Below are 24,472 nucleotides of genomic sequence, written 5' to 3' on the forward strand. Positions count from 1 at the left end.
AAGACCAGGGACTGAAACAATAGGATCGGTCGAGGTCGAATTTGAGGCCTGAGGAGTGTACCGGCCACTCTTGATCTACAGCATGCTCGTCAAGTATACACTTGTAGATAGATATAGAGACGAGCACAGAGCAACAAACGAACAACGGGAAGCGCAAATAAAGACAAAGCAAACTTGACAAGAAAAAACGAGCGAGATGCCGAATGTATATCATCATCATCACTGGATGAAAGGACCACAGGGTCTCAGCTCAGACAGACCAAGCCACCAATAGCATCAGACGCCAGAAAGTTAGAGGAAACAATAGTCCACAGGATAAATTGTGACTGCTTGCTCTAGCACGGGCAGAGCCGCCATGCCTAGCCGTGTCCATGGGGTTGCAATCACGCCCGTTTGCGACGACGTAGCCAATGAAAGACATCAATGGCTGCTGGTGGAAACGGCAACGGGCGCCTACGTCTGAGAGTGGATGGTGATGATGATGGTGTTGAGGGCGAGTCTGCACCGGGTGCCTGGGGTCCAGGCGGGAAGATGGCCTCCATTGACCAATCACGTGCTGAAGAGCAGGCGCCTCAGTTGTCGCAGAGCGCTTAAGGTTTGCCCTACAGCCAATGGCTCTTCAGCGCCTGGACCCCCTAGCTCCCGTTGCCTGTGCCTGACCGTGCTCTCAGCGCCTGGGCCGTCTTTGCGTCTGGGCGCTGTCGATGCGCCGACCGTTTGGGACTTGATGAGATCACAGGATGCAGGGCCAAGCCCCTTTTTGAACATAGAGTCCTTCTATTCAAACTGAATACAGCCAATGTTACACCAATTCCAAACGCCTTCCCGTGGTATCTTTTTTCCGTTCCTGTCTCATCACATGATCCCATACCCAACTGCATACATGCATCTCTTGCGATCCTCACACCTTGCGTGAAACACCATGAACCCTCCGTCCTCGGAACTCGTGCCGCCTCCGGGACCCCGGAGACCCAACGCCGGCGTCTTGAGGAACGGTGCTGGGCCCCGAATGTACGGTCCGTTAATGTCGTTCTGCGACACGGCATACTTGACATCGTAGGCATCGTCAGTGTACATGTGGCTGCTGAAGAAGAGGAGGTAGCCTCCGCCGGGTAGTCGGACTAGGCTAGGCGCTTCAACGAGGGGGCCGTCTTCTTCGGCGATGCGGTCCATGATTGTTACTGGGTCGCCGATGTGTGTTGTGCCGTCTTTTGCTGATACGCGCTGAAGACGGAGGGGAGTAGGATGACCGATTCCAAGAGCGTTGCCGTCAACCTTGTAGATGATATATCGTCGACCAGTTGACTCATCAAAGAAGCCAGTTGGGTCGATAGCTCCGCCTTCATCTCGAGGACACACGATAGGCTTGGGATCCATCGTATAAGGGCCAGTGCTCTTCTTGGAGCGTGCAGCACCAACACAGTGACCTCCTTCAGGAAGTTCTCCTGAAAAGTACATGATGTACGAGCCATCACTCAGTTGCCGAACATCAGGGGCCCAGTAGTTACGACCACTCGTCCACCCATCAGTAGGAAGAGCATCTTGGTCAAGATGAGTCCACTCGCCAAAGGGGTCATCAGCAGTGGCCACCTGAATATGATGTCCATTCCCACTAGTTGCAAAAGCAACCCAGCGACCATCACCATCCTTAAGAATGGAAGGGTCAGGAAAGTCGACTCCTATTCTAGGCTCGAGTGTTGTAGTGCCGTCTTGTCTTCGTTTTATATGTTGCTCAGGGGGTGATCCGAGAACAGGAGTAGTTGCATAGTGAAGAGAAGGAATCTTTGTAGGGAGACAAGTGACGGGGTTGAAAAGAGAGAGTAAAATAGAAAGGGAGAGTATCGTCCTCCAGGGACTAGTTGTTGCAGCAGTAGACATGTTGGGCATTCTGTGTGAAAGCTCAACGAGGAGAGAGAAGTTTTCCAGCCAGTGGTGTTATAAAGTCGTCAAGGGTTTGAGCCTCAATCCCGGTTCCTGACAATCTCAGATGTCATGGAGGGTTGATCACTGGGGCTCTGGGTGCAACTAAGTGGTGATCAGCAAGTCTCTGACGTTTTTGTTTGTCTTTGTCGTCGTTGACTCTGCTGGGTACACCTAACAAGAGAAGAAGAAAAAGGAATGAAATAAAAGTTGGAAGAAAACTGCTGGTAACTTCTCAACACACCATCACCACACACACATACTCTCTCTTATCTTTATACCTGTCGTCCAGCTCACACACACCTCCCATCCCAATGGTCCCATCATCTCGCCAAGCCAACACCCTCAAACGCTTTCGATATAGCTTCAATGCGTTACCGGTTACCGCTCAGACTCAGCTCGCTTCTCTAATCCCCCAAGTAGCCTAGCTTAAGTTTATGAGGTGTATTTTAAGAGCCCTTCGCTTTCCTGCATTGGTTTAATTACACCAAGGGGACAAGGGCAGTGTAGGCCCGGCGCGTCGGGTGGCTCCAGTCGCGCGTGTCCAAGTAAGCGCTCGACCAGGGATGAGCCAGGGCGAATTCATGCCGTATCATGCCAGGCAGAAGAAGACTCTTTCAGAAAGATACCGCCATGCAGACAGATCCTTGATTGCCTCTTCTAGACCCCTCTAGTCATCATGTGAAACAGGGGCGATGCAACTCTCGTCTGTCCGTGATTCGCCCAATGTTTCCCACATGTTTCCCACGTTTCCGCCCACCTTATCTCTCACCTCTCACCTCTCACCATCTCAGCTTCACACGACCTGCAGCTAACGTCTAGTCTCAGTCTCTCCTGAGCCTCAACAGAGTTCCTCGTATTGTGGAACTTGTGACAACTCAGAGCCCTCCTCCATGGCTCGTAAAAATGTCCGCTCCTGGTGGAACCCTACGCGCCAGTTTCAGCTTCCAATCGATCCATTTATCGTCGTTCCCCAGTATAAATGTCATCATCGCCAACGCATGCATCGCCCAGACCGTCTCGGCGTTTCAAACCCGTGGATCCTTCGGCTTAACATCCATGGCATGGATATCACGGGATAGACTCTAATAGTAGAGTCAGATATGGATGCAGATGCAGAGGAACCAACTCCACCAGATCCTTAGCTACTGAGATATTACATGTTCGCTAACTACTCGCTTCCATCATGCGTGGCAGTGCCTGCGTCCCTAACACTGCCCTCACACAACCACAATCCATCCATCTACAGCAGTACAACATGGGCACACACACACGCTCACACACACACTCACTCACTCACACAATCACTCACACCGTCTGTCTCGGAGCTTTCTGCTTTGATCATCCTTTGTATTGATGGCCTTTCATCTACTCCAACCAGGATTTTCGAACCAAACGCCAAGTCCCCAGAACGACAAAACAGTTCAAACAAGAAACACTCCAGCAGCAAACACGGCAGACAGTATGGTACAGCTTTCAGACCGCCCCATATCAACAGCCCGGACCCTGCTTCTCGGGTATCAAGATCCGGATGAGGGTGAGGGTTCAGCTTCAGGCTCAGGCTCAGGCTCAGGTCCGTCCCCATGTCCAGGACCAGGGTCAGGATCCCTTTAATCGCTGTCATCATCCATCGCCTCGCCCTTGGAAGCCTTCTTAGCAGCCTTGGCGGCCTTCTTCTCCGCCTTTCGTCGTTTCCGCTCAGCCTTCTCCTCTGCCGTCTCACCCTCGTGCTTCTTACGCTTCTTGTCCTTGCTGTCCTCAGCAGCAGGCGACGAGGCAGCGGCCTCAGCCATGGGGGTATCCTCGCTCTCCTTAGCGGGAGTAGCAGGAGCGGCGGCGGCAGCAGCAGCGGAGGCGTCGTTCCCGCTAAAGTCCTTGTACTCAGAAGTCCACTTGGCAGGAGTGGCATCGTTGGGGCGGCCGAACTTGTCGAGCTTGCCGTCGGCCTTGAGCTTCTTCTTCTCAAGGGCAACAGGGCCGAGACCCCATCGGCGGGGGTACAGGTCGCGCTCCATGATGCATCGCTTGACCTTGGCAACGACACCGTGGTCGCAGGTCGACATCTCGACAGTGGACATCTGAGCAATACCCAGAGCAATGGCCTCACCCTTGGTGGTCATGAGGACGACCTCCTCGTGGTGCTCAATGGCAGCCTCTGTACACTTTATTAGTTGACTGACCCAGAAATGATTTCACGTGAACACTAACCGTATCGCAGAAGACCGGGAAGCATCAGCTTAGCACCGTAGCACACAGCGTTGACGGCGCTGTCCTTGACGACCAGACGCTTGTAGGAGGTCAGGAGAGTCTCAAGAGGCGAGATGACCTTGCGCAGGTACGACTCATCGCGGGTGTTATCCATCTGCCACTGAGCATCGAGAACATCGTGGAGGGTGACCAGACCCTTGGTCTCGTCCATGGCACCACTGCGAACACGTCGAAGCTCCTGCATGTGGCCGCCGACACCGAGAAGGAGACCCAGGTGGACGCAGAGGGTTCGGATATAGGTACCGGCCTCGCAGCTGACCCAGAAGACACCCAGGTGTCGGTCATTGTCGAACTCGATGAGCTTGCTCTCGTGGATGGTTCGGATACGGAGCTGACGCTTGACGGCAGAGATCAAGGGGGGACGCTGGAACAGCGCACCGGTGAGAGTCTCGAGAGCGCGAGCGAACTGAGCCTGGCCACCGGGCAGCTTGTCGTGGAGGCGGATGACAGCCACGTACTCCTTTCCGGCACCTTGTTGGGACTTGACGAGACGGGTAGCGCGGTCAACGCAGACAATCAGGCAGCCCGTGACCTTGGGATCGAGAGTACCACTGTGACCAGTCTTTTCACATCTGTTGCGCGACAAGTTAGCGAATGCTTCTAGAACGCGCATTGACGCAGGTGCTCCATCTGGAGAGAAAAGTTTGCGTACCGGAGAATGCGCTTGACCCAAGCGACAACCTCGTGAGAGGAAGGGTTAGAAGGCTTGTCGAGGTTGATGACACCAGAGCTGATGTACTGCTTGAGGTCGCGCTTCAGAGGCGAGCATCCATTGGGGATCGGGGTGAAGTGACCAGTTCGCACGAGGACTGTTGAAGTTTTCAAACATCATGCGTTAGCGTTTTTGACCATCTTGCGAAGAAAAAAAACAGGAAGCAATTGAAGCCCTCAGCGACAGCCAAGATGATGCTGAAGCTGAGAGTCAAGAGGAGACTCACGCTTGTCATAGTTCTTGAGCAGGAGCGGCCACGAGCTCGTGTCAAGAGCAGGCGTGGTGGCCTGGGGCTTGATGGTGTACTCATCCTCCTCCGACCCCTTCTTCACGACCGCGACTTCCTTGGACATGATGATTAGGAGCAAATGACAATCAAAAGATGTTGATTCCCTTTTTGTAGAATCTGTAGATGTACCGGGCCGAGCGCGGCAGGTGCTTCTTTCTTGACAGGAGGGAAAAAACGGAAGGGTGAAGTCGTTGGTCTCCTCGGTGTCTTGCCCGGTGTGGTGGTTGGAAGCTTCCAAATTTTTTTTCCTCTGGTCGCTGGAGAAGGATGATTGTGTGGGGCCGGGCGGAAAAGCGCGACCGGTGTGTGGCGGCAATTGGGAGCTAGTCCGCATTAGGTGACCTTGTGTCCCAGCCACATACATTAGCCATAGATGAGCACGTGCAGAGCGCATTAGCCACGGTCAAGCCACATTTGTGCTGGAAGCTGAAGAGAGAGTTCAACTCATTCAAGCCACCAATCACCGTCACCGTCACCATCTCCATCACTATCATGTTTACTATCAATCTGAGAAGCTTCATCACGAGTTCATGTCATTATATTCTTCAAGTCTGGGCTCTTCATCCCATAAATTCCCACATTGTGAGAAATGCTACATAGTGGTGGTATCCAGATCTTTCATCCCTCATTAACACACATTGGTATCTCCATCGCCAAACGCCAGGCTCATACACACAAAACAAAAACGACGCTTGATCATGTCTACCTGTCGCTACCGTCTTGGTGCGGTGTGCGACCACTTCGCGGATCATCCTCGTCATATGTGTGAGGGTCGTCCACGTTGCTGAGTCTTTCTGAAAAGGACCCCTTCCCTCGGCGGTGTCCCCGGCTAGACTCCCCGTTCTGAGAGTGCTCGCGCTGAGGCAGTCCAGGCTGGGGATGCTCGGTTTGAGGGTACCCAGGTTGGGGGTATCCAGGCTGAGGATATCCAGTTTGGGTATACCCCGGGTGAATGTACTCGTGTTGATAGATTCCCATGCCCACTTGAGGGCTCTCCACTGTGGTCATCTCATACTCCTCCTCTTGCTTGCCCTTGCCCTTTGAGCCAGAGGTGTGCACAGAGGCTTCATCGCCACCCATAGCAACACCAATGTGCGGGCTACTCTGATTCTGCTGATGATACATCCTTTGCTGCTCATACATCTGTTGTTGTTGGTATAGTTGCTGTTGATACAGCTGTTGGTGTTGAAATAATTGCTGCTGCTCGTACAGTTGGTGTTGGTACATTTGTTGCTGGTACAGTTGCTGTTGCTGCTGCTCAGACAGCGGCAAATCTGGGATCGAACCATTGGGGGCCATGACGGGCCAGTGAGCGAGCTTCAGCTCTGTCGCGCTCACGGGGCTGCTGTACTGGGAGGCAAAGGGCGAGCCGTGCTGCTGAAACGGCTTCTCAGATCGAACGCTAATCGGCGACTCGTCCCAGCCTCTCAACGGCTTCTGACTCATGGGGGTGTCGCGGGTGGTGCCAAACATGGGGGTAACGCCCGGCCAAGACTTGCGTGGCTTGTTACTGAGCGTGTTGAGGAAGGCTCTTCTCCGTCTCCGGCCGCGCCAGATGATGGCGAAGCCGAGGATGACAAGGAGCACGGCAAATCCAGCAAAGGCGATTCCGACCTTGGCATCAAGGGTCAAGGGCCCTTGGTTGAACCAGTCAGGGTCAACAGTTTGCATGGGTGTCGGTTCCGTCACGTTGACATTGTCCTTTGAGAAGATGCCGCCTTCGGTAGAGACAAGGGTGCCGGGGGAGGGCTGCTGTTCACATCCAGCTTGGAGGACGGTAATGACTGTGGACGGTTAGCTTTGAAGCAAGTGAGCGAGGCCATGGCACGTACAATTGGCAAGGAAATGGTTGTCGCCAGCCTGCAGACATTCCGTACATCCGTTAAAGTCGAGGGTATCATCCACAGGCCAGATATCGCAATACTCATATTTGTCGACCTTGGAGGAGAGATTCTTGTACACAATGGCATCGTGGAAGGGTCCACAAGCTTTGCTATTGGCATATTAGCAAATGCTAAAGCAATTAGGATAGCAGGTCTCGTACGAGGTCATGCAGGGTGTGTTGATGACATCCTTATTATCGGGGATTCCAAACAGACAGTAAGAGACTGCATAGCGGAGGTTGTCTAAATGCGCCCGCCAGGTCAGTAATGTCGACAGGATTATCGATACAGCGCGACAACTCACAAAGATAGTACTGTTGGTCAGTCTCATTATCAGAGGTGCGATAGTCGCTTGTCTGCTCGCAAGCGAGGCACTGCTGAAACACAATGCCTGACCCGGTAGTGTAGTCGTCCTCATGGCAGACAATATCGTTGTTGGTCGTAGAGGAGAGCACGTTTCCGCACAGCGTCCCACAAGGCGAGTCGGAGGCGACGAGGAGCGAGGTGGCAGGGCTGAGCAGGCCGAGGCCTACTGCTAGTAGGCTGGAGCCACGCATCGTTATGAAAGAACGAGGTCAAGATGGTGGTCGCAGAAGGTTTGACAATCCGAAACAGGGCTCGGAGACTGAAGAATAAAGAGAACAGAGCCCTACGGCGAGGACGGGTCCGCTGTGTTACATGCCCAGCACAGGCGATAGGCAAGGCGATAGGTAGGCGGGCGAGGTTTTACTTTGTGTAGGACGAGGTTGGGGGCCGAACGACGATCGGCCGGGGCTCTTATATCAACCCGATAGACCCTTCTTTCCTGCGTGCTTCTGCTCCGCAATGTCTGTGCAGACGCCCGTGTGTGTGATGTGACATATGCCGACAGGTCTGCAGTGAAGCAGGCGCTTCTTGTGCCTGGACTGTGTGCCGCTCGGATGAGGCGATACTGGGGGAATCTGCTGTTGCAGCGCGGCTACAGGAACTCGGGGGGCAAGAGTTCTTTTACTCCGGACTGAAAGCTGAAAGGGGGGTATCGTGTGATTGTGAGTGATGCGAGTGATGAGTTCAAATGGCGCGGTGATGAGAAAGAAGCGGCCGTCGTCCATGACATGCCGTGATTGGGGGCGAGAGGGTTTTCCCAGCCTCCGCCTCTCTTGGCTCTCAAAACCCCAGTCTTCCAAGGTCAAGAATGAGTCCTCTCGAGTTCAGGATTGGCCGGGAGCCACGGACGCGGTGTGCTTCCTTCATCCAAGCCGGCACGGTCCAGAGCATGACCGAGGAGGGGAACCAGCCACTCACAGGAGCCATCACCGCTCACTGCAAGCCCCCCCTTGTCCTTTTCACACAAGCTCCGGCGGCTAGACGGTCAATGATCGATCGCCCAGCCCTGTCCCGCCGGGGCCGACCCCTGTCTAGCGCCGTCTACCGGCTTTTCCCCTCTGAAGGATTGAGCAAAGATCCACACTCAAGAGACCTCAACTCGAGCAACCTGCAGCCAACAAGTGCTCGCAGCAAGTATCTGCTGCGCAAAATGCTCGAATTTTCCCGTTGCTGGCCTCAATGAGACATTTTTGTCGTATGATGCCTGGTCCGTATTTCCGAAAGCCATACGATGCGCAATAGTTTGTCCGACTAGCAGCCGTGGTGGTAATTACTATCAAGACTTGTCAGTAATAGGCTGGTGGACACTATGCTTCATCTCAACACTTACACTAATCTGCCATGGTTTCATGTTGTAGATCATGTTGACGAAACCTTAATTGGACCCGAAATTTTGGGGGCCAAGGCAACATATGAAAACCTCGAATCCCCAAGGCAACGAAAGAAGTTGAGCTCCCTGTTCAACTGTTAGGCTTGCCCTTAAGAACGCATCATTGTCATCCATACCCTTACCTTACCTTCCCAATTAGGAAACCGACGATGTCTTCTTCTGCTTCTCCTCCTCCATCCTCACCACACCCTGAACAAACTGATTTGGGAGATCTTGGATCTCCTCCCGTTCCCCCGCCAAGACTCTCCCCGCTGTATTCAGGTAGACCTCGACGAAATGGCCCCACAGACTCCGAGCGACAAGGGACTCCTAAAGGGGCCTTGGGTAATACGGGTCGTTGATCCCGAATGCTTCCACCGCTTGGGCGACGCCATCGGCGTCCATGGTGATAGTCCTGACCTGGTTAAAGTCCAGGAGCCAAAGAACAGTCTTGCGGTGATGGAAGTCTTCCGGGTCATCACTTTGGGGGCCAATCCGAGTATCCGGTGGGAGGGCGGCTATCTCTGCGGCGCTCATGCTAGGCAGGGGTTCTGTGACGCTGCCGAGAGCGAACTCGACGTCTCTCGCATCGGTCTGTGCGGCCCAGTGCATAACCGCCAGGGCAGTCGCCATGCTCGAGGCCAGCTCGTAGACGCCGAGGTTCAGGTCGACCAGGTGATTGAGGTGCATCTTGAAGTTTCGCAGGGAAAAGAACATCCCGCCGCTTCTCCCCCTCTGTGATCCAAGGTAGACTCGCACCAGGCAGTCCCGGTTTGCTGGGTCGAGAAGCGCCTGCGACTTGACCCTCTGCGGGCAGAACTTCTCTATGAGGAGGCGCCTTGTGATGTCGGGAAGGGGCTGGATTCTCTCACTCCACAGACCATGGGTTGGGATGTGACAGACTGGCCCGGCGGCCTGGGTAAGCGCCTCGCTGCTCTCCCAGAACTCATATCTGTCCTTAGGAACAAACCCGTAGCATTTTGGGATCCTGACCGAAGTGACGTGATGTAGTTTGAACTGCTTCAGAAGGTGTTTGTGCTTAACGCAGTCGTTCCAGAGTTCGTCATTATCGCTGGCCTTGGCCAGCTTAATCACAATGGATTTTCCGGGGCGACCAAAGATGGCACCGCAGGCGCCAGCACCAATCTTTCGAAAGGGTTCTTGTTGCTGTTGGCCGACTTCCGGGACTGTGACAGTTCTTTTGCTTGACGCCAAGACGCTCTCATCCAACGAGAGCAGTCCATGCAACTGGGCGTCTAGGTCCTCCGCTGACAGCTGGAGGCAAGGTAATTCCGGGGTAATAGACATGGTCATGCCGTAGAATTTGAGGTTGAAATTATGATAAGGGGGATATTGTTATGATAGAATCATCTAAAGTTCTGTAGAAATAGTCTAAGTGCATGAGCAGAAAGAGGTCAAGGTTCTAAAGCCTTTATCATGTTGTTTATTAGAGTCTCTGCTAAGGTTTGTACATGCAGAAACCTTGGATCCATGAATCACAAAAACAAACTTTACTCCATACAGCATCAGATATCAATCCCAATAAGAAAACTCATTCCCAGTACCTACACAAGTTGTGTTAAAGTCTACACGCTAAGAGTTCTATCGACTTCAACATTACCTTGGACAAGTCATAGCACACGGCACAAAAAGGTTCATTGTAGTATAATTGATTTAAAGGTTATATCCATTATCTACATACCACCAAACCAAACTCCTGGCTCTGTCCCCCAACACTATCCAAACAAAAGAAATCCCAAAGGATCGGAGGGAGATCGGTTGCGATGAAAGATGGGCTAAGGTGAGTGCAGACTCCCGACATCTGACATGCAGTATGAAATGAACCAAATCCTCCACCCAGATCATCATGGGCTTGCAGAAGAACAAAGCACCATTGGTATCGTGGCTGCCAGCTTCTCGCGAGGGCAGCAAAAAATCCGTATCCCATCATGAATCTACCAAAATTTTCGTCCGTCTCATCCATGGATCGCTGGCTAATGAACAGCCAGTCAATGCCGCTATCTTATAAACACAAAATGAATTGTAAAGAATCGAAGCTCCACTGCGTGGAGGTAGTACATGTCATCAAAATCGTCACGCCACGGAGCTGGCGGGAACTTCAACTGGGGTGAGGGCGTCCAGTTCAGCGCATCGAGGTGTGGGTGTCTTCGCCGTACCCTCCAGATTACCACTGAACAAGGGCTCAACATCGGCATCATTCGTGTTGAGCACCATTGCCTTGGGTGTGGACGGGTTGAAGTAAGGTGTAGCAGGCGAGCGCCCGGGGGTGGAGATGGTCTGGAGCGTTTCAGTGACTGATCCGCAGTCACTGGCTTCTGCAGCCTCGTTCTGCGAAGCTTGTAAGTCTTTGGTGGTGGGTTTTTGGGACTCCACAAAGGGCATCTGATTGGCATCGCCAGATGATGCTCGACGAGGTTCAGGCTGTCCCGGTTCCAGGTACTGCGACGTACCAGTGCTGGAGGCCGGTCTCTGCGGTGGGGACGGCTCTGGAGGCGATCGCGACACGGGTATTGAGATCTCATTGACACGACCTCTGTTAGATGACGACCTCCGGCCATGAACAGGGCAGCTCGGCGAAATGATGGCCTCGACTCTTTCAAACCCTTCCGAGGGATCCTCATCCGACCGACGCCGCCTGTTGTTGTTATTGCTGGCAGACGAGCCCCTTCCGTTTCGAGATGGTCGGGTACGAGATTGACCTGAGCGGATACGACGATGGAGTCTGTCGTTCCGAGTCGAATCCGCCGATGATGCTCGCTCATGGGGTGGCACCTCGGCATCGTCCTCTGGCACACTGTGGTTAGGGCCAACCTTGGGCCCAGGGGTCCGACCCCGACTTGCAGCCCGCGAAGCTGGGCGAGCCATGTTGATTGCAGAGTTTGGGGTACCAGCTCTGTCATTGGTGGCGAGGGTATTGTTTGCAGGGAATGAATTGCTGCGCTGATGGTATGTCGCTCGGGCCAGGGACTGGTGAGTTCGCCCCTCATCGCTAAGGATACTTGGGCTTGCAGCGATGCGGATCGTATGCTGGTCCGATGGAGAGGTGGCAGGCTCACTGGGACGAGAACGGCTCTGGTTCCTGGAGTGAGGTGATTGAACCCGCCGCTCAGCAACTGGCGTGGTAGCGGAGCTTGAACGCAGCCTGTTGACCGATTCGGCTCGCTGAGAGATGGTTTCCAAGTGTTGTGAAATTGCGGCGCTGGTCTCTCGGTCCCCAAGGGAAGAGTCAGATCTTTCGTTCAGCCTTGACCGACTAGCATTTCGCGACTTGGGAGAGGACGGGCGTTCCAGTGACTTGTCTTCTACAGCTGCTGCTTGCACTGTCCCTTTGGAGTTGACAGATGATGCTGAATGCGTCGTTCGGTGGCTCTTGGTGGTCCGGTTTGAACGGTTAGAAGAGGCGTTGGACTGAGGGGACAGAGAATGGAGATGCCGGGGGTCCTTGGGGGTTGCATTCTCCTTGGCCCGGTCCTTGACACCGTTTCGACTTGCTGGGCGCTGGCCTCCGGTGATGGCCGGCCAGGGAAAGGGTTCTGGTCTTCTCCCAATTGGGGTACCAGGCGTCCAACCTCCACCAGAAATTGGTGTCCGCATGAAGTTATCATTTGAGCGCCAGAAATACGGATGATTGGAAACAGGAGAGATGTCTTCAAACGGAGTTGTTGGGCTGAATGGGCCTGCACTCTGGATAGTGACCTCACCGCCGTAGATCCGCTTCTCTGAGGAGAAGAAGTTTGCTGGATAACCGCTCAGAGGCGCACCGCTATCGGGATACGGGGTGCTCTCCTCTGGCGGCCGAGGATTTGTGCGAACGGTCTTGACTGAAGAGGCCTCAGATTCTTCGGACTTGAAAGAGCGGATCGACTTTTCTGACCTCAACGATGCAGCACTAAGTGGGTGGTCTGGTGGGTATTGATGAGGCATGATGGGAGGAGATTCGGGAATGATCAGACGGGGGCGAATCGCCATGGGTGTCGGGCTCGGTGCTGATGGAGTGGGAATGCTAAGTCTTCCCGTTCCAGGAGAACGCACTGCGCCGGCCTTGATGAGATCTGATTCCTTTGGGATGCTGATTGTGGGTGCTTGGCGTCTTTTGGACGGCTTCATGTCCTCGGCAAGGTCATCGGGCAGCTGAGGTAGTGGTGGTAGGCATTTGTTCGAAACCCTGGCCTTGAAGCTGTTTTGTGGGGAGTCAATGGACTTGTCGGTTGAGTTTTTCCTTGAGCCACTGGCTTCTGTGACCTCCTTGGGTGATGGGCTGTCTTTGGTCTCATTTTGGTCCTTGTTCTTCTTGTCTTGTTCAACCTCCTTGCCCTTTCTAGAGGAATCGTCTGCCTTATCATTTTGCTGAAGATGTCCAGGAGCCTCCATCCCAGAGCCTCCGGCCTCGGGTCGGTAAACGAGCTTGGCGTAGGGAGAATTGTTTGTGTCGACGACCAGGAGTTCCTTTTCGCCACGTCCAAGGAGGCCGTAGACCTTGACTTCGCCATCCTGGATGCCAATGACTGCGCTGGTGCCGGCGTACAAGGCCTCTTCTTCATTGCCGGAGCGATTGCAGAAAACGACAATAATCTCGTCCTGGTTCTCGGAGCGGATGAGTGGTTCGAGTCGCGTGACCCAATATGTCAGGGTTTCCATGTCGGGTTCGTTGGGCATGCGGGTAAATCGTCGCGGCTCTTCCCTGGTCATCCAAGCCATGGAGATGATGACGAGATTCGACTCAACCTCGAGAATGTGGAAGGCAAACTCAAACGCATGCCATGGTGCTTCGAATTTGTACGGGCTGTTGGTGGTTAGTATACAGTCTAATGATGAAACAACAAGATACGAACTTGATATCCATGCCTGTTGTAGATGGTTAGCAGAGAGATGAATGATGTACAAATTGGGCACTCACAGATGCCAATGCTGGTGTTCCCAAGTCCAGGAATGAAGCCATCGTAGAAACCGCGGTTTCCTTCTAGCGCCCATGTCTCGTCGGTGTAGTACAGAAAAGACTTTCTGTAGTTTGCGATTGTTTCACCATCTCCGTTGACGACGATGACCGAGTTGTAATACTCGGGTCCGGTGGGCCACTTGGGCGAGACGTCGACTTTCTCGGGGTAACCAACGGTGACGATGCAGTTGTACTTGAGAGCAATTGTCCTAGCCCAGAGAGATGTGATGCCGGAGCCGGAGGGTTCGAGGAACGGGGTAATATCTTGTAGCGACTTGAAGTTGTACCCTTTGGAAATGTTAGCATTGATGGAGCCTTGTGCGGTAAACCAGAAGAGGAGCAAGATGTTGGAGAAGCTTCGGTCGCACTTGTACAAGATCTTGCTCCTCTACAACAAAAATTACCAGAGAAAGCCAGCTCGGGTAGAACGAGGAGATCTAGGTCTTCCGGGTTCGCCCTCGACAAAACGGCATCGGCTCGATTTAGATTGTTGTCGACGTCTCCCACCTGGGGCGCGAACTGCAAGCAACCGATCCTCATGTCTGCGACGCCAGGTTGAACCCCGCAACAGCAACACGCCTTTCCAGCCTGACGATGTCGTGTGAGCAAGAACGCGAGGCCTCTGCGAGGTCAGCGTGCGTATACGGCGCAAAAAAAGGACAAACGATGCAGAAACAAATCAATAGGCAAAAACTCCGAGATGACGACGACGACGACGACAGGCCGGACGGAGAATAAGAGGAGATGATGGGAAAGCGACCTGACGCAGCACAAGCGGAGGAAGGCCGAATTTAGCGCAGGCTGGCGGGGGCCAAAGCGATATATGAGACAGGACAAGGCCCGTGGAGGCTGGAGAAGGCGCCCATGGATGTGTTGGTTGCTTGCTTGCTTGCCCGCTCTTCGCTCTAGATGTTGGCTGCGTTGGTTGCCAATTCCATGCGCTCCAAAGCCGGGTGTTAGTTGATGTGATGGTGGGCGACGGGGAGACGGTGGAGGCGGGCGCTGCTATGCCAAACGGTCGGAGGGGGGTGGGAGGTTGCGGCTTGAGAAACTTGGGTCCAACCACAGGCGAGGGTTAAGCGCTTGGGAACAAGGCGTCGACAAGGGTCCTCTCGGGGCCATCATCCTTCTTCCCCCATCCTGGGGGCCCCTGTCCCCAGAGCATCCCAGCTCCAGCGTCTTCTCCCACTGCAACTGGCCGCTGGGCGTGCTTGTGACAGCCCCCTAGAAGCCCACGAGAAAGATTCATGGCGTTTTCGAGCGCCTGCAGGCGCCCCAGCATCTTTTCACCACGAGGCTTCCAATGAGTGAGCCGCCATGATCGCCACGAGAATGAGGGCCTCTGCAAACGGCATGTCAGGGGTTGATCACTCTCCTTGCCTTAGGCTCAACGTCGTTGCGGTTGCGGGCGGGACGGGGTCCTGCCAGAGTCCGAGGCGCTTCAGCCCAGCGGGGTCCCACGTCGTCACTGCAAAGTGCGTACATTCTTGCCCTGTTCGCTCAATCAGATCCGCATGGATAACCTCTCTTATCAAGAGCCTCACTCTCTCCACAGGCTTCAAAGACACTTCAACGACACTCTTTTCAGAGGGGGATAAATCACGATCCCAACCTTTCATCTTCTGTGAACCCCTCTCGACCTGCAGAGGCGGTCAGCTAGTTGGTTATTGCGCATAACGGTGCGTGGTATCTTGTGGGTAAAGAAATCAGGCTCTGAGATGTACCTACCAACAGCACAGTGGCAGAACTTGAGCCCGCGTATTTTCCCGTACGTCCAATCTCAGGCCCTGATATCAGCCATGAGATCCTGCCCCACCATATGTCGCGATGGATATGAACGTGGGTGTTGGGCCTCAGGTTTGTGAAATAACCGGCAGGGCATGAGAGACATATGTCCCCTTATGACGATACCCTTTTCCTGACAACTGATTGATTGGCCCTGAGGCTCCTGTTGGTGGCTTTGTGAGGGCAATCGTCCTACCACGCGGACAGCAACCAACACATCTTCAAGACCGTTTCAACCTTGATCAACCTTGATCAGACCTGTCAAAAACGCGACAAGCCCTCGAGACGCAACCGTTGACCGTGCACGGCGCACAGTAGCCAGTCTCATGCCGGGGACTCGTCGGATTACCCTCGTCACATCACACGTCAAAAACGATGCCGGTAGGCTGGTAGGGCGCTCTGCGGCTGAACGCCATTGGTTTCCGACTATTCGGTTCAGGCGCGAAATTGTTGTCGTCAATTCGCCATATCAGGCCGCCAACTGACCCTGGCCCAGCTGCCCAATGGCATAGATATCCGACACTACCGGTCCCTCTTTTCTCCTGCGAGACGAAAAATTCGGCCATGGCAACCTGGGCATGTTGGCCATGGTCGTTGGGGGGGATTTTGCCCATCTCCATCTCCCCGCAGAAGCGATACCACGCAAGCTTTGATCCACGCCTTGCTAGAGAAGCAACCCATCCATCCCTGTGTCGAGCCACGACATGGAGGAATAAAACGTAGACTAATATCGACACGCACATTGCCGCAGCCATGTGATCAGCCCACCTTTCGCGGCTAGAGGAGCGAAAACAAGGGGGGCTGGGTTTTTGTTCGCCAGAGTGCGCTTGTGGTGATGGGAGACGCGCGCAAAAGCACGATGCAAGCCCATGATGGCTGCTGCCTCCAGCCGTCTGCAAGAGGCAGCTGGGTGGGACAGGACGGGAATTGCTCACCGGAACGACCGTATTGGGGGGCATGGTCTAATGACTCGGGTTTTCTGTGTTTGAGTCCAACTGCATTAATGCGTTCCGCTGCCTCGGGACCTCGTGTTGGTCGAGTCCGTTGCTCGGTCATGATTGTGAGTTATCGGATGTCCCGCAGGCCGAAATGAGGGGTTTTTGAAGAGTGTCTACCTGGGCTTATGGCCCTGGGAGGATTGCTACATGGTGAATGCCATCCTGGATGTTGTGTTACAGTAGATGCTGTGTAAGTTGTCGGTCAGAGAGCAGTTAAGTAGGATTAAGCTCTAGGGCTGAGCGACTACGAAGCGACAAGCGCCACTAAATACAACGCAGCGTAAGTCGGAATAATTGTACATCAGGGCGGAAATTGGCCGCGTGATTGAGGCCATAGGGTGAAATGTACCTTAATCTTACCCGCACAACAAGCCTGCAGTGGTGTGCGTATTCGGAGGAAGTGCCGGGTAGGCGTGGTGGTTCGTCCACCCACTTCAACGAGGTGCAGCACACGGGGCGTCCTTGGCATCTCGATGATCATGGATGATAAGAATTTTTCAAATTGGAAGGTGGGATTGCACCTTTTGCCTTCAAGAAGTTGTCAGACGACGCTCCAGGGTGTTTGTTATTGATGTTGGTTGTTCTGGAGTTGTTGTGTTGACTCCCCACAACACAAGTGGGCTGACATCTTCAACACAAGACGAATGAATAGGTAGATTCTGGGGATGACAATGGATCGAGAATACGTGGTCCAACACCGAGAGAATTAAAATGCTTTGTTTTTGCACATTATGCAGCTCTACACCAAAAAGATCTGCCCAAAAACACCACAAGAAGTTGCATCTGTCACCCACACTTTGCAAGGTGTGGACAAACACCAACCCCACGCATATGCCGTAACCCTCCACAGCCTTATGTTGGTAATACGCCAAGTGTACATGCCACGACAGCGCAACTTGCTTGATGTCCGGGCCTCACTGACAACCTTGCTGATCTGCATTTCCCTCAGCCCAGAAGTCACATGAGAAAAGGCAACTGCGGAACCCCGGAGGTACGGAGCACTTTACAAGATGGAGTGGGTTTCGGAACGACGATGATCGATGCCCACGTTGAACATGGCGAGAGCCTTACTGTTGCCAAGCCATGACCTGGACATGCATGTTGGCTCTGCAAAGAGCGGGGATGGAATCGAATCATGGGCTCGGGGCATCTAGCCGAGGTCAGAGGTCAGAAGACAGAAGACAGGGCTGCAACAGAGTTGGACTTTTCCAACCAGACACATCCACATGAAACACGGGGGTTTACGAAACAGAAGAGACAAGAAGACTAGAGATGCACAAGAGATGACGAGTTGTCTTGGGGCTGGTTTATCACATGATTGCAATTGACAAGGTTGATGGCCACATCCCCATCAAGTTATCAACCCTAAACGTAGGGGAACTGGACGAAGAGCACTCTGTAGACTCGTTAAGAAAACACGGAGGCAAAACTGATACTCACACCCAGCCTCCTTGTAACTAAAGACCTCGGCAAGTTCATTCTGGCCAAGTCAAGTGAGAGTGTCAAAGGTAGCCAGGCAGACAGAGAGACTGACTCCCCAACCTCCAATGACGGGCCCCACGCAAATCAAGGTCACGTACCTAGAACATCCCGCCCACTTGAATGAACAAGCATCCATTCCAGAGAGCAACCGCCCAAGAGAAACAAAGTTTGACGTTGACGCTCAATTCTTGAAGGCGAGTCGCTGAACCAAACTTCTGGGAACAACACCGCCTTAAATAAATCACAATCAGACGATACTTGCTGCAAAACCTGCTCGGCGGCCAGAACCACAACTTCTTTTTTTACTCTTACTTTTTCAACCCATGTCAAGCGAGCAAAACTCAATGTCTCACAGTCGCATGTCTGGACGGCTTCTCGACCAATCGCGGACTCTGCAGAGTCCCGCAAGCGCGTTGATGCAGCTTCAATCACAGTCACATTGCTTCTAAGCGACCGTCTTGCTTCTAAATTTGGGGGCGGCGAGAGGGGCCACGCGATGAGGAGAGGGGAAAAACTGTAGAAATGGCGGCACTTTCGCGGCAATCTGAGCGCTTGTGAACCGAGACTAAACTAGAACAATCAAGCGAGAGAACGGCTACGCTAGGATTCTTTGCCCGGAGAGATCCAATTCTAGCCGAACGAGTAAGTGCTGAGGGGGGACCAATCTGAGATCTGACCGAGAAGCATTGACTCGAGAGCAATCTTATTCCAGGGACCAATTGGGTGGCGTTGCAGAGGGGAACAATCAAGGGTCCCGAGGCAGCTGAATCTTGTAGTTCAAGTTTTTCCACCTTAATACTCCATCCGTTCAAGGCCAGCCCGGCTTGTTTCTACATGTTCTTTTCGCCCCCCGCATGTTTATTAAAGGTAGAATGGCATGATCTTTTAGAGTTGGCGACCAAGCATGACGCGCAAAAGGGCTGGCCGCTGAATGGGCCGGCGTCTGCGAGGCAAGCCTCTCGCGCCATGATTTGCCCGACGCGCTCCCCCGGCCCTTGCACGGCGAAGGCGTCTAGCCGCCCAGAAGGCTTCCCGCAGGGTCATGATTGGTCTACTCACTGGGCCTCATCGAGAGAGGCCCCCCGCGGTGGGCGGCCATTGGCTACGGTCCGACCTGGGGCGGTTCTATTCTGAGCTGGCACACTCCAACTCTCTTCCACGCGAGCGACTATCTGTCCTATGAAACAGGAAACCTTTTGCAAGTTCCACCAAGATCTACGCCAGAGTAGGAAATGCTAATGCTAGAAACCCATGCCTGCCTTGACTCTGTATCCCTGTGTGTGTCGTTTAATCCTGTCCTTGCGCCGTTTTGCCTTTGCCAGCGCGCCTCCGCTACTCCGTCCGTAGTAGCCTGCCCTCTTTGATAAAACAGCCATCCAACCCACGCCGGAGGCGATTCAATTTCTGAGCCCACTGTCTTGCCATTCTCCCGAACCGTCGTGAGAGAATCTCGCCAGTTTGTAATTCTTACAGAGATCTCTAGATCCCAGAGGTAACATACTTGGATCTTGGGGTAGATCGACAGACACTGGTGCCTGTCATGCTTGGGTCCCTACCTTGACCGACCCCATAACCTCACCCGCCGCCGGCCGCGACCCTCTCAGCACCGCCTCATCCTCATTCTTTTCTTCTCCTCCAACAAAAGATCGCCAAACATGTGGAACGCTCGCCTGGGGCTGAGCTCACTGGCTCTCTTCCTCTCGACGACTCAAGCCCTTCGTGTTAGTCCCGGCTCCGAGTGCGCCGCCCTCTGCTCCGATGGCACAAACACCACCATCGCCGAGATCAACACCTCGAGCACAAACTCTTCAGACATTGCCTGCGAGGACAAGGACTTTTCTTCATCAGGGACTGGTATCCGGTTCAAGAACTGCGTCAACTGCCTACAAAGGAGCGAGGCTACATGGAAGGAGGAGAGCGATGTCCATTGGTTCCTGTGTAAGTCTTACCACTACGTTTGATAAGTCATTTTGCTAACAGTTTAACCTAGACAATGTGCGGTATGCCTTTGACGTCTGCCTCTATGGTTATCCCGAGGCTGTTGAGTCAGGCACAATCAACTCGCCCTGCAACATTGACGGAGCATGTGGTGCTCTCAAGGACGCCCTCGAGGTGTCCCTTGTGAAGCCAACCGACGACAACCGATTTGAATTTTGCGATGCCGACTCGAAAGCCATCAAGGGAAGCAGCTACAAGGAATGCATCAGCTGCTTGAGATCTACTTCGAGCCAGAAGTACCTATCCAACTGTGAGTAACTTGACCCTCCTTTTAAGAAGCACCCACTGACAATATCTCTAGTCCTGGTTGCTCTGAGAGCGGGTTGTGAGCAGCGACCCGAACAGGGTGACGCCATTGGCCTTAGCGGAACTATCTTCACTGCTTCAGCTGTCAACATCACTGATCCAAACACCAATGAGACTCTCCCTGGTGATGGAGGTGCTCCCGTTGGCGCCATGACTACTGGCACCATCGTTGGCATCGCCGTTGGATGTGGTCTTGGTCTAGCTGGTTTCCTCTGCATCATCTGGGTCTACTGCCGCCGGAGTCGACGTGAAGCAGCAGCCATCAAGATCGAGACACCAACCCCTGACCACCAGATGCATCACCACCGCGGCGCATACGGAATCCAAAAAGCTTCCTACTTTAGCCACGGCGCACCTAAACCCCCTGGTGGCCATGACCGTAGCATGTCCAACGCACAGTACTACGATATGCTTGAGCAGCAGCCGTGGAACAAGCAGGCCAACGTCAACTACCACTACGCACCGCACTCCAAGAGCAACGGACCCAATGGTGCTCTCCCCACTCATCCCGCTTACATGCCTCGCGTTACAAGCAAGACTCCTGAGCCTCAAATGCCCCCCAACACCCACAGACCCACCAACTCGAGGTCCAATGCCCCCGACTCGTATGCTCTCCGTGCATACCTCAATGCCGCCGAAGAGTCTGTCGAACGTGAGCGCATCAGTGAAGCTGCCTCCAGTGGACATAACTCACGGGCTGAAAGCCGCAATCCTTCCCCTACTCAACTGGAAAAGGTCCCCGAGCCAGTGGTTATCCATGCACCCTCGCCAAAGAATGCGAAGCAGTCATCCTTCACCTTCCCCTCCCTCTCCAAGCTTATTATCCCCAAGAAGCACTCCCCTCCTCCCCCTGAGGTTAGGCTCCAAGAGCCCACACCTGGAACAGCCTCGAATGAGCGCAAGCGCGAGCTGAGAATCTCCAAGCCTCTGGCAGTACTGGATCCGAGGTTCACTGATCGTCCACTTGCTGGAGGACCGGTCATGGCAAACCAGCCACCCACCGGTTTCAGCGAGCAGAGGCAAGCAGTAGGCAACGATCCTATGCCTAGCAGCAATAGCCACATCTATGGCTGATATTAAATACAGTATGATGGAATAGATACCACGTGAATGATGGATATTTTTTTTTTACTGGACCACCTTGTTTTTCAGCATGGAGTTAATCGGTTGGGACATTTGCAATGTCTGGATCATGGGTTATGCATAAAGTAGATATCCAAGAGGGCGGAACAGTGCCTGGGAACTTGGAGTACATTCGTTTTGTAGGTACCTATAGACAAAGGTATAGATATATGGAATCCTAAGTCTAGTCGGTAAAAATTAGTTATTAAACCTCAATGATGACCATTGGCTGTCGAGACTAGTGATGTGAGTGACAAACACCTGTGATTGAGAATCATTCATAACTACCTATACATTCACATATGGCTATAAAGTCTGGCATTTCTCTGAGTGTCAGGACACAACCCTGGAACTTTCCCGTCTATAGCGAACCAGGCCATCTTTAGTGATTGAGTTATTGGTATGGAGAGAAAAGGAGAGCAACGCGGAAGCACTTCAGGGACTGACAACAACTGAGATCGCGGCTAGTTCTACCCAGTACTAGTTGGAATGGATTATGCCTATTTGTTCACCTCTTGCTAGCCCTTACCCTGGGAACACTTCAGCACAACCCTCTGAGGCTCAAGTCCAGGCTCCGGCCCGAAAAAAGAAAAGACACGTCCTGCCCAGCCTTCTGCGAAGTGGCTACCAACTCGCCCGCGGTTGAAGCGCAAGAGTCTATGAAAATATCGTAAGCCCGAAGTGGGAGAGTCGACAATGGATATTTTGATAAAGATTTTCAAAAAGTCGGAAGCTCGAGGCTCAGTGAGTTGGGTATCTTTCGAGGTAGCTATGGCCGACGTAGGTTTCTCCATCCATCCAAAGTATAGCTCCATCTACAATTTTAGCTGCCTATGCTGGCTACCTATTCGCAAGCCAGTTGCAATACATCATTTGGGGTGAAAATCAACGAATTTAGTCCACACCGTCATCACCAATAGGTAACGAAAGACAGTCACGGGTGTTACGAATACAGTCGTCTGGCGAATCTCATTGACAATATCTCATTGACAATATTTAATTAATCGTTACCACCATAACCATATCCTTGATCTTATCCGGAACGTCATCACCCACTCCCAACTTCTCTAGTTAGCTTACTGGAACGGCTACAAAGAGTGTTCGTCTAAGTTGACTGGCTATCGGTGTGAGAAATCTCAGTGGCCGTGATGGTCATTTCCCCCTGTGACTTGCTGGATCGGTTCCGGTGGCTCAGACCGATGTAGACATCGATGATCTGCTCACCGTCGAGACTGGAGAGTTGGGCGATGATTGTCTCTATAGATCAAAGTTGAGCGTTAGCCAAGATAATCTCAAGATAAATAAGCTTGCCACGATTGATGGGATACTTACCAGCCTCTGTTTCGCCCATATAGCTGCCCAACTGCTCTGTAGCGGCCTCGACGAAGGCGGCGGATGAAGCCTGGATACGCTCTGAGCGTTCGACCAAAGTTGTGTGATCAGAGCCCATAATGAAGTAGTCAAAGAAGTTATCGAGCACCGAAAGATTCTCGATAATCTCACTAAAAGCATTGGCATTCTGATCTCCCTCAGTCAGAGCCTCGGCTCCGTCACCGACAGGGGTGGGTTGACTAGTCGAGGAGAGATAGCTCTCAACAGAAGAGCTGCTGCTGCTGCTGATGGAAGATGGACGACTGATTTCCTCGTTTCGTCTGAGGATTTCGAGAACCGTTCGGATACCACCTTCGAGGTTTCTAGATATGCCAGTGATTAGGTCCTGCCAGCGGAAAATCGCGATCTGTGTAAATACACACCTGATTTGCTCGGCCTGCTCGATCACTCTCTCCTCCATTCTCAGGATGAAAACTGCCAGCTAGTGATTCTATCAGCGGGACATTCAAGATCCAGGCGATGGTAATCGCATCCACACCACGCCCAAGTTATTATGAGTGACGAGAGTAGGAGCGTCGAGATGACAAGGATTGGCAATAGAAAGCCATTGAAAGGTCTGCGGCATGTCGGAATCTAGCCCAGGGATGCCAGTTCCAGTAGTCGGCTGGTCGCCTGCTTGAGCTGTCGACTCCGTTGGCTCGTTCATCGCTGCTATCAACAGTTGTGCTAGATGATGGTTGTGGTTTTATGGAATCGGACGACGAAGGAAAAATGTAGACTGTGGGGAGAAAGAAGTGAGAGAGAATTCAATCAAGGGAAATCTCAGAAAGCTTTAGAGGCAACTCGAGAAAACATTGCTTGGCGCTGCTTCGCTTCTATCACCAGTGCTTGACAGCTGGTGGCTAGTGTGAAGCGTGTCACACCACTGGTGGTAAAGGTTGATAAAATCTTCCGTGAATCTAGGTCTTTTCGACCCATGTCTTGAGCCGGTCTGCCCGGGGAAAATATGGTGTCGTTGTATTCAAGGATGCCTACGAAAGGTGCGAACCCAACTTGAATTGTGGACAGCAGATCTTGCTGAGATCTTCGACGTTTCGCCCACCGGCACTCAAATTGGGGAGTGAGGTTCCTAGTATACATCTGTTCGACAGCCCACTCTTGCTTCTTTCTTTTTCAAAAGGAGGCGGGTTTCTCAGCTCGCCCTGATGTCGATGGGCTGAGGTCTTCTCCAGGCTGGTTCCACGCTGTTACGTCGACAGTTTACAGGTCGATGATTCCCGGCGATGGCGTCATCCCCTCTGGCAAGGCTACTACCCATCTAAGCATTGCCTGTCCTTCTTATCTAGGGTATATAGTCCATCAGGAAAGACTCAATCCTGCAAGGAAGAGCTTGGTGTCAAACTCGACCCTATGGTACGGAAAACCACAATGTTGCACTGTGGCATGGGTTTGCGGTATGTATCCTATATATGGCTAGCAGCCTTGCAGAGGACGAGTAAGACGTTCCGCATTCTGATATATAGTGGCCCCTTCGATGGCATCTATAACATGCCCGATCAGGGCACACTGGCTTCGTGTAGTCTTTATGATTATATACGCCGCAGAGCCGAAAAAGATCATTGATACAGTCTGCGGCTCTGAGGCTGATGTCATTGCAGTCTTGGAAGACGATTGTGCTGTTGCCC

At 52.9% G+C, this 24,472-nt stretch overlaps 7 protein-coding genes across 7 annotated transcripts; 1 reads left to right on the forward strand and 6 right to left on the reverse strand.

Annotated features, from left to right (window-relative positions):
• Positions 1-855: 855 nt before the first annotated feature.
• NECHADRAFT_84732 (uncharacterized protein) lies at positions 856-1,878 on the reverse strand (the record flags this gene model as incomplete). The annotated part of the gene is made up of 1 exon (XM_003050365.1): positions 856-1,878. The coding sequence occupies one exon, from the start codon at positions 1,876-1,878 to the stop codon at positions 856-858; it is 1,023 nt and encodes a 340-aa protein (XP_003050411.1).
• Positions 1,879-3,254: 1,376 nt separating this feature from the next.
• NECHADRAFT_71804 (uncharacterized protein) lies at positions 3,255-5,394 on the reverse strand. The gene is made up of 4 exons (XM_003050366.1): positions 5,127-5,394; positions 4,841-4,997; positions 4,129-4,760; positions 3,255-4,075 (listed from the first exon to the last, which is right to left on the reverse strand). The coding sequence occupies exons 1-4, from the start codon at positions 5,251-5,253 to the stop codon at positions 3,531-3,533; spliced, it is 1,461 nt and encodes a 486-aa protein (XP_003050412.1). The 5' UTR covers positions 5,254-5,394; the 3' UTR covers positions 3,255-3,530.
• Positions 5,395-5,732: 338 nt separating this feature from the next.
• Positions 5,733-8,197, reverse strand: NECHADRAFT_63536 (uncharacterized protein). The gene is made up of 5 exons (XM_003050367.1): positions 7,377-8,197; positions 7,234-7,315; positions 7,022-7,182; positions 6,400-6,973; positions 5,733-6,291 (listed from the first exon to the last, which is right to left on the reverse strand). The coding sequence occupies exons 1-5, from the start codon at positions 7,627-7,629 to the stop codon at positions 5,892-5,894; spliced, it is 1,470 nt and encodes a 489-aa protein (XP_003050413.1). The 5' UTR covers positions 7,630-8,197; the 3' UTR covers positions 5,733-5,891.
• A 940-nt stretch (positions 8,198-9,137) lies between these two features.
• NECHADRAFT_49569 (uncharacterized protein) lies at positions 9,138-10,115 on the reverse strand (the record flags this gene model as incomplete). The annotated part of the gene is made up of 1 exon (XM_003050368.1): positions 9,138-10,115. One exon carries the CDS (start codon positions 10,113-10,115, stop codon positions 9,138-9,140), a length of 978 nt encoding a protein of 325 aa, XP_003050414.1.
• A 352-nt stretch (positions 10,116-10,467) lies between these two features.
• Positions 10,468-14,304, reverse strand: NECHADRAFT_71806 (uncharacterized protein; the record flags this gene model as incomplete). The annotated part of the gene is made up of 4 exons (XM_003050369.1): positions 10,468-12,998; positions 13,071-13,611; positions 13,722-14,052; positions 14,169-14,304. The coding sequence occupies 4 exons, from the start codon at positions 14,302-14,304 to the stop codon at positions 10,902-10,904; spliced, it is 3,105 nt and encodes a 1,034-aa protein (XP_003050415.1). The 3' UTR covers positions 10,468-10,901.
• A 5,168-nt stretch (positions 14,305-19,472) lies between these two features.
• On the forward strand, positions 19,473-21,648 carry NECHADRAFT_105297 (uncharacterized protein). Its single transcript, XM_003049990.1, has 3 exons — positions 19,473-19,967; positions 20,020-20,277; positions 20,329-21,648. The coding sequence occupies exons 1-3, from the start codon at positions 19,685-19,687 to the stop codon at positions 21,405-21,407; spliced, it is 1,620 nt and encodes a 539-aa protein (XP_003050036.1). The 5' UTR covers positions 19,473-19,684; the 3' UTR covers positions 21,408-21,648.
• A 912-nt stretch (positions 21,649-22,560) lies between these two features.
• Positions 22,561-23,247, reverse strand: NECHADRAFT_84738 (uncharacterized protein; the record flags this gene model as incomplete). The annotated part of the gene is made up of 3 exons (XM_003050370.1): positions 22,561-22,712; positions 22,788-23,149; positions 23,210-23,247. The coding sequence occupies 3 exons, from the start codon at positions 23,245-23,247 to the stop codon at positions 22,561-22,563; spliced, it is 552 nt and encodes a 183-aa protein (XP_003050416.1).
• Positions 23,248-24,472: the final 1,225 nt, after the last annotated feature.

This window comes from Fusarium vanettenii (assembly GCF_000151355.1).
Source record: "Fusarium vanettenii 77-13-4 chromosome 9 genomic scaffold NECHAsca_6_chr9_2_0, whole genome shotgun sequence".
In the NCBI taxonomy this organism is placed as follows: Eukaryota; Fungi; Ascomycota; class Sordariomycetes; order Hypocreales; family Nectriaceae; genus Fusarium; species Fusarium vanettenii.

What these genes read in the sequence shown, in the direction of transcription:
- NECHADRAFT_71804 (XM_003050366.1), bottom strand. Translation starts at nt 5,253, where the DNA reads ATGTCCAAGGAAGTCGCGGTCGTGAAGAAGGGGTCGGAGGAGGATGAG. An exon ending in GCTCAAGAACTATGACAAGC is followed by an intron (nt 4,998 to 5,126) that starts GTGAGTCTCCTC and finishes AAACTTCAACAG; the next exon opens with TCCTCGTGCGAACTGGTCAC. An exon ending in TGGGTCAAGCGCATTCTCCG is followed by an intron (nt 4,761 to 4,840) that starts GTACGCAAACTT and finishes GTCGCGCAACAG; the next exon opens with ATGTGAAAAGACTGGTCACA.
- NECHADRAFT_63536 (XM_003050367.1), bottom strand. Translation starts at nt 7,629, where the DNA reads ATGCGTGGCTCCAGCCTACTAGCAGTAGGCCTCGGCCTGCTCAGCCCT. An exon ending in AACACACCCTGCATGACCTC is followed by an intron (nt 7,183 to 7,233) that starts GTACGAGACCTG and finishes ATATGCCAATAG; the next exon opens with CAAAGCTTGTGGACCCTTCC. An exon ending in CAAATGTACCAACACCAACT is followed by an intron (nt 6,292 to 6,399) that starts GTACGAGCAGCA and finishes GCAGAATCAGAG; the next exon opens with TAGCCCGCACATTGGTGTTG.
- NECHADRAFT_105297 (XM_003049990.1), top strand. Translation starts at nt 19,685, where the DNA reads ATGTGGAACGCTCGCCTGGGGCTGAGCTCACTGGCTCTCTTCCTCTCG. An exon ending in CGATGTCCATTGGTTCCTGT is followed by an intron (nt 19,968 to 20,019) that starts GTAAGTCTTACC and finishes AGTTTAACCTAG; the next exon opens with ACAATGTGCGGTATGCCTTT. An exon ending in CCAGAAGTACCTATCCAACT is followed by an intron (nt 20,278 to 20,328) that starts GTGAGTAACTTG and finishes CAATATCTCTAG; the next exon opens with TCCTGGTTGCTCTGAGAGCG.